This window comes from Ochotona princeps, chromosome 19 (assembly GCF_030435755.1).
Source record: "Ochotona princeps isolate mOchPri1 chromosome 19, mOchPri1.hap1, whole genome shotgun sequence".
NCBI lineage: Eukaryota > Metazoa > Chordata > Mammalia > Lagomorpha > Ochotonidae > Ochotona > Ochotona princeps.
Genome location: NC_080850.1, coordinates 5688802 through 5694801, shown reverse-complemented (window position 1 = coordinate 5694801; position 6000 = coordinate 5688802). Strand labels below are relative to the sequence as shown.

Below are 6000 nucleotides of genomic sequence, written 5' to 3'. Positions count from 1 at the left end.
CTCTTCCCACACCTAAGCCTTCTAGCCCATGAATCGGAGCCTCTCTGCCTCTACCAGGTTTCCTTAACCCAAACATCTCCTCACCATTCTCATCTTGCTTTACTTCCTTCCCGGCTTGAGACGCCACCCGCACCTCTACCACTGGGCACCTCCAAAGCAATGGGAAGCCTGTCTGCCCCCAGAGATCCAGCCCCCGGGGCTTGGCACACACCCTCTGCTCAGCAAGCGTTAAGAACACCGTGAATGAAAGCGCAGAGTGGACAGCGCCTACGTTTGACCTCGCAGGCACGTGGAAGGTGGGGTGGGAAGCCGGCCACCCCGGGCCCAACACTGTGAGTGAGGTGTTTTCAGGTTCTTCCCACAGTCACAGACCTGCGTATCCCCGTTCCCCGCCCCAGCAGCTGCGGCTAGGGGGCCGGCTTGGCCCCTAGAGTCTGCAAGACAGCCAGGCGCACAGTACGACTCCTCAGAGTCAAGGCCGGCGCCCGACGGGCCCAGTCTCTGAGCCGACACCCAGCAGCTCCACGCGCCTCCCCGGGGTCCGGGCGCGGGAGCGGCGAGGGCGGGAGGCTCTGCTGTGCCTCTCCCGCCGCCCGGTGCAAACTTTCAAAAGATGCGGCGGCCGCGGCCCCGCCCCTGCACGGTTGGAGGAGGCAGCAGGCGGGGGAGGAGCCGGCGGACCCGGGCCGGTGGCTCCGCCTCCTCCTCCCGCCCCGGCCGCCGCCGCCGCCGCCTCCTTGCCGGCGCCCACCCCAGCAGCCGCCCGCCGGCTCGCCCGTGCAGCGGCGATGCCCGGGAGCCCAAGCCCGGCGCCGGCCCCGGCCCCCGGCCCGCCGCAGCGTTAACCTCCGCGCTCCCCGGGCGCGCCGCCGCCGCTGACCTCGCGCTCGCAGCCGCGATGGGCAACACGGTGCACAGGACCTTGCCAGGTACGCCGGGAAGCCCTGCCCGGATAGACTCGTCCTCTCCTCCTGGGGACCCGCGGGGTGGCCCTCCACCCCCAGGGAGCCTTAGACGCGTCCGGGGCGGGAGCCTGCAGTGCCTCCAAGACCCGGTTCCGCGCGCGTCCCGTGGCAGGGCTTTGCGCTCCGGCAGGGCGGCAGCGCGTCCCGGTTACCTTGGGGACCCCCGGTCCTCTTCTGTCTTTGGCTAACCGAGCACTAGGGCAGCGGGGGATAGGGTAGGTGGGACAATGCCGTGCGTCCCCTCGCCTTTGTTCCAGCCCCAGGGAGCTTGAGCAGCGGAGCCAAAGGCAACCCATAGGGTGACCGAAGCCGGGCTCGCCTGGGCTTCCGACGGCCAGAAAGCCGCCCGCTGGGCCGACGCTGCAGCTGCCAGGGCTTGCGGGCGGAGGTGGGAAGGGGGAGGTGCTCACAGGGGTCCCCCGGTTTCCAGCAGCCCAGCGCCCCCGCAGCACATGCTTGCTGCCTGTGCTTGGCCACGTTCCCACGCGCACCCCGGCGGCGCCCCCCTCTGGTGTCGGCTCAACTTGGGTGGGGAGACCGGGGCGGGGGAGGTGGGCGGCTCCTGTAGCCCCCTGGGAGTTGCTGCAGCATCGCCCTCTAGTTAGAATCAACCGGTAATTCTTGGGCTTGGAGTGAAGGGATCCAGAGTGGGGCCTGAGGGGGGTCGGGAGGAGGACGAGTCGGGGAGGCGGAGGAGTCCTTCCTGGGAAATATCTGTAATTGTGGGAAAGGACCCGGGTCCCCACCGGGGCTCTGTGCCCTCCCCTGGTTTTACAGAGGGGGAAAAATGGAAGGGCAAGAAGCAGGGGAAGTGACCCGCCCAAGGTCGCAGGGCTGGTACCCAGGCCTGCCTGCCCACACCTGGAGACCTGTCCCTCAAGTCTTTAGAAGTATTTTGATGTAAGGCTGGGCATGTGCAGCATCCTCTGGGCTATGGGGAAAGTGTGTATATTGTTGGAGGTTCTGCTCCTCGGGAAAGCTATTCTGCTGGGCAGCAAATTCAGGGTGAGGTTTTAGAAGGGGGATGAATGGGCCCCTTTTCTGCTCTAAGTTCCCACAGAGCCCATTCTTGTAGGCATCCATGCAATGATCCCAAAAAGAAATGTGTCTTCCTCCCCTACCCAACCCCCACCATGGAGTTCCTGTGGGTGGTGGCACGGCTGGGGTGCCCAAGGCCAGCTTGTGGAAGAAGATTTTCAGGCAGGTGCATTCAGGCAGGACTGTTGTCCAGGTGTGCTTGCTGGACCACCCGTGGCTGTGGCAGCCACCCAGGGAGTGGAGGACCCGCCCTGCCAGCCAGATGCTGGAGCAGAGGGATGGCCACCAAGCGGACAGCAGATCTTCTAGCCACAAAGATACTGGGCTGGGCTGTTGTTTTGTTTTGTTTTCATTTCATAAGTTGATGTTGTCCTAGTGGGCAAAAGCCATTCTGTCACCAGGAAGGGGGGCAGTCTTGAGGTAAGGGGTGGGATGGGGCTGACGCTCATTGGGTGTGCTCAGTGAAGCCAGAAATGGATGCATTATTTGTTCCTTGGAGCACTACCGGCTCCACGGTCTGGACCACCCTGCAGTGGGACACCTGGGTAAGGTGGTCCCCTGGTGCAGCGTCTGAGAGTGCTAAGTTTGTGCCCTGGGCCTTGTAGTTTGAGCTCTGGGAAGAGGATCTTGAGTCACATCAGCTTACAGGTACCAAGAGGACAAGGGTTCCTGACCTATCCATGATCAGTTTCGTGCACACATTGTACCATTTTCTATACCCTCATGCTCAGCAGGTGGTGCTGCCCAGGCCTGGAATAACCTTTAGTCTACCTTTCCAAGTCCAGTTCAGTTGTTCCCTCTTCCAGGAAGCCTTCCATGACTACCTTCCTCCTCTCCCACACAGCTCCCATACACAGTCCCATCTTTTGCCGGGCTACCTGGGAAAGCTTCCTAAGTCTGCTTATTCATCCCATCACGAGTTGTCGTCATTGCCCATCGCCATGATTCTCTTTGGGCTTCCCTGAGGACACAGCCCCCAGCCTGGATCATCTTATCTCTATGGCTGCCCATTGTTGAGCCTGGTGCCTGGCAGAGGCTCAGAAGCCAGGGGTGGAGCATCCATGCCACACGCACCTCAGGACACTTGGCTCGGCCTGGCCCTGGAGGATCCTTGTGCTTGCACTCTCAGAAAAAGGACTCGTGTGTGGGGTTCGTTCTGCAGGCCTGGAAATAGAGAGCTGGCATTTGCGGAGCACCTGGATTTCGTGCCAGGCTTCCTGCATATGTGGCTTCGCTTCCACACCCAGCACGCCTCTCGCCTTCAGGCGGCTACACTTGCTGAGCCCTCTCTGCCTGCAACCTGCTTCTTCCAGAGCGGTGTGGGGCTCCCCTCTCACCCCCTGGTGGGTCTGTGCAGCCCTTAGCCCCTGCCCCCTTGGCCTGCTTCTGGGGGGGGGGGCTGCAACACGCTGTGACTCACTGTGTATCAGCTCTTCATTGTCTGCGCTCCCCACCCCCACCCCTCTGCAGGTAGAGTTCAGTCTGTTTTGTTTGCGCTGTATCTTCAGCGCCTGGAGGTGGGCAGGTGCTTCAAGAAGTTCGTAGAATTCAAAGACCAGTTTATTCAGGTACAGAACATTTTGAAATCCCTGCATACAAGACGGCTTCGGAAAATTCTTGGAAATACCTGCTGTATAAAACCTCTCTCTTTTGCCACCCAAATCAACTAATCTTTTGATTCCGTGTCTCCATGAATTTTGAAAGCACTCTCATTTGTTGAAGAAATGGATGAAGGAATGAATAAATTCTGTCCTGCGAGGTATTGATCCTCATCCCATTTCACAGATGAGACACAAAATCTAATTAGGGCAAGAGGGCTTAGTCAGCCCCACACCGTTGGCAGTGCTGGGATGGAAATCCAGGTTTATTTTAGTGCCAAAGTTCGGCCTCGTTTCTCTGTCTTGCCATAGCCTCCCACCCCGAGGTGAGGTCACATTCACTGGGCAATATGGACCTGTAAGAGAAGGGGCAGGTGCTTACAGCGGGTGCTGGGCTGCATCTTGGGAGCCCACACACGGCCTGTGCACTTGGCCTCGCTCTTCACTCTTCTCCATTTTACAGATGAGAAGACTGAGGTGCAGCGAGAGTAGGACATTCGTTTGAGCTCACACAGGTAGTGGCGAGAGCTGGGGCTTCAAAGATAGATATCTGACTTTTTTTTTAAGCTTTATTATTTTTTTTTTATTGGAAAGGCAGATTTTCAGAGAGAAATCTCTTCTGTCTGCTGATTCACAACCTAAGTGCCCACAACGGCTAGAGCTGAGCTTATCTGAAGCCAGGAACCTCTTCCAGGTCTCCCACACAGGTACAGAGTCCCAAGGCTTTGGGCCGTCCTCGACTGCTTTCCCAGGCCACAGGCAGGGAGCTGGATGGGAAGCCGGGCTACTGGGACATGAACCGGCAACCATATGGGATCCCGGCACGTTCAAGGCGAGGACTTTAGCTATTAGGTTACTGCGCCGGGCCCAAAGGTCTGACTTCTACCACCACCTGCCGCTTCTCTGGGCACTCCAGTCACCTTAGTCGAAGGTTCAGTGAGAGGGGGAAAAAATGCAAACAGTCAAGGTAAAGGTGAAAAGAGGGCAGATTCCAGGCCCCAGGTTGGCGGGAGGACGGGCTGTTCCCCGTCTCCCACTAGCATGTTCCAGTCCATTCCCGCTTGTGCCTTTAGGACTCAGCTGGAGTTCTGGTTGGTGAAGAGGCTACATTCAAACTGCCTGTTGGGTTTAATCATTAAATTGGTCCAGGCTTGACCAACCCAACAGCCTTTGGAGAGCTGCCTCCATCGTGTGTGCCCCAGGGCTTAGAGCCAAGAAAGCGTGAAGGCCCTGGTCTGTGCCAAGCCCTGGCGTGGCTGTGTTTTGTGTGTGTGTGTGGCTGAGTTACACAAAGAAGGGTAGGGTAGTCAGAGAGAAAAATCTTCCATCTACCAGTTCATTCCGCAAATGGCCACAATGGCTGGGGCTATGCCAAGCTGAAGCCAGGAACCTGGAGCTTCATCTGGGTCTTCTACATGGGCTCAGGGGTCCAAGCACTTGGGCCATTCTCCATCTGCTTTCCAAAGCACATTAGGAGGAAGCTGAATCAGAAGTGGAACAGCCAGGTCTCTGACTGGCACCCATATGGGGTGCTGACATCCCATCAGTGGCTTTACCCATTACACAGTGTCTGTTGGGCACCTGTTGTGTGCCAGGCTCTGCACGTATGATGGATGCTGCCTGTCCTGGAGTTGGCCCTGGTGGAAGGGGGCCATGTGTGCTCATAGAATGGGAATAAGTAGGCAGGTCCTGCCCCTTGTGCCTCAGAGAGGCAGCAGCCAGTAGACCGCCTGCTTTGGGCTGTGACTAGCTTTGAAGAAGCTCCTTAGTGACACAGCAAATAAGAAATAAAACATCAGCATACACTCAGACAGTAGGAGTGCTTCGCCAGCACACCTTCAGTTGTGCAGCGTGTTGTGTGTGATGCTCATGTGTGTTGTGTGATGCTCATGTGTGTTGTGTGTCTTGCCATGTCACTGTGTTTCTCTCTGTGACTCGTAGGCTACAGGTGAGCTGCAGAGGGAAGGCTCTGTCTGCAACACAGAGTTTGGGCTCGGTCTGCCAGGGTTTGTGATCGCTGTCTGTCTCAGTTTCCCAGTCATGAAACTGGGAGATGGGATGGCTCCCTCACTGCTGGTGGCCGTGGTCATTGTTGCTGCTATGGGGAGAGAGGCCTTGAGTCTGCCCTTGGGGTCCCTGTGCAGTGCTGGTTGACAGGTACCCGCCACGCCTTGCCTTAAAGGCCCTGCTGCAGGTGCCTGTGAGTGTAGAACCCAAGGCCTGGCTGGGAGGTTACAGTGAGTGCTGGAGCATGCAGGCAGGGCTTTCTGGAGGAGGTGTGCTCTCTCTAGCCAAGACTTGCACAGAGAAGAAGGGAATGGGAGAAGTTTTTCAAAGCAGAGGAACTTGAGTGTCAAGGCCGGAACAGGTCAAGCAGGACATGTGTGGCATTCTGGGCG

General features: G+C 58.1%; 1 protein-coding gene across 1 annotated transcript in view; it reads left to right on the top strand.

Annotated features, from left to right (window-relative positions):
• Positions 1-694: 694 nt before the first annotated feature.
• Positions 695-6000, top strand: part of NEURL1B (neuralized E3 ubiquitin protein ligase 1B) — a 29988-nt gene continuing 24682 nt past the window's right edge. Inside the window, exon 1 of the mRNA XM_058677718.1 lies at positions 695-929. Coding sequence (XP_058533701.1) covers positions 899-929 — 31 coding nt within the window. The 5' untranslated portion in view covers positions 695-898. The remainder of the gene's footprint in view (positions 930-6000) is intronic.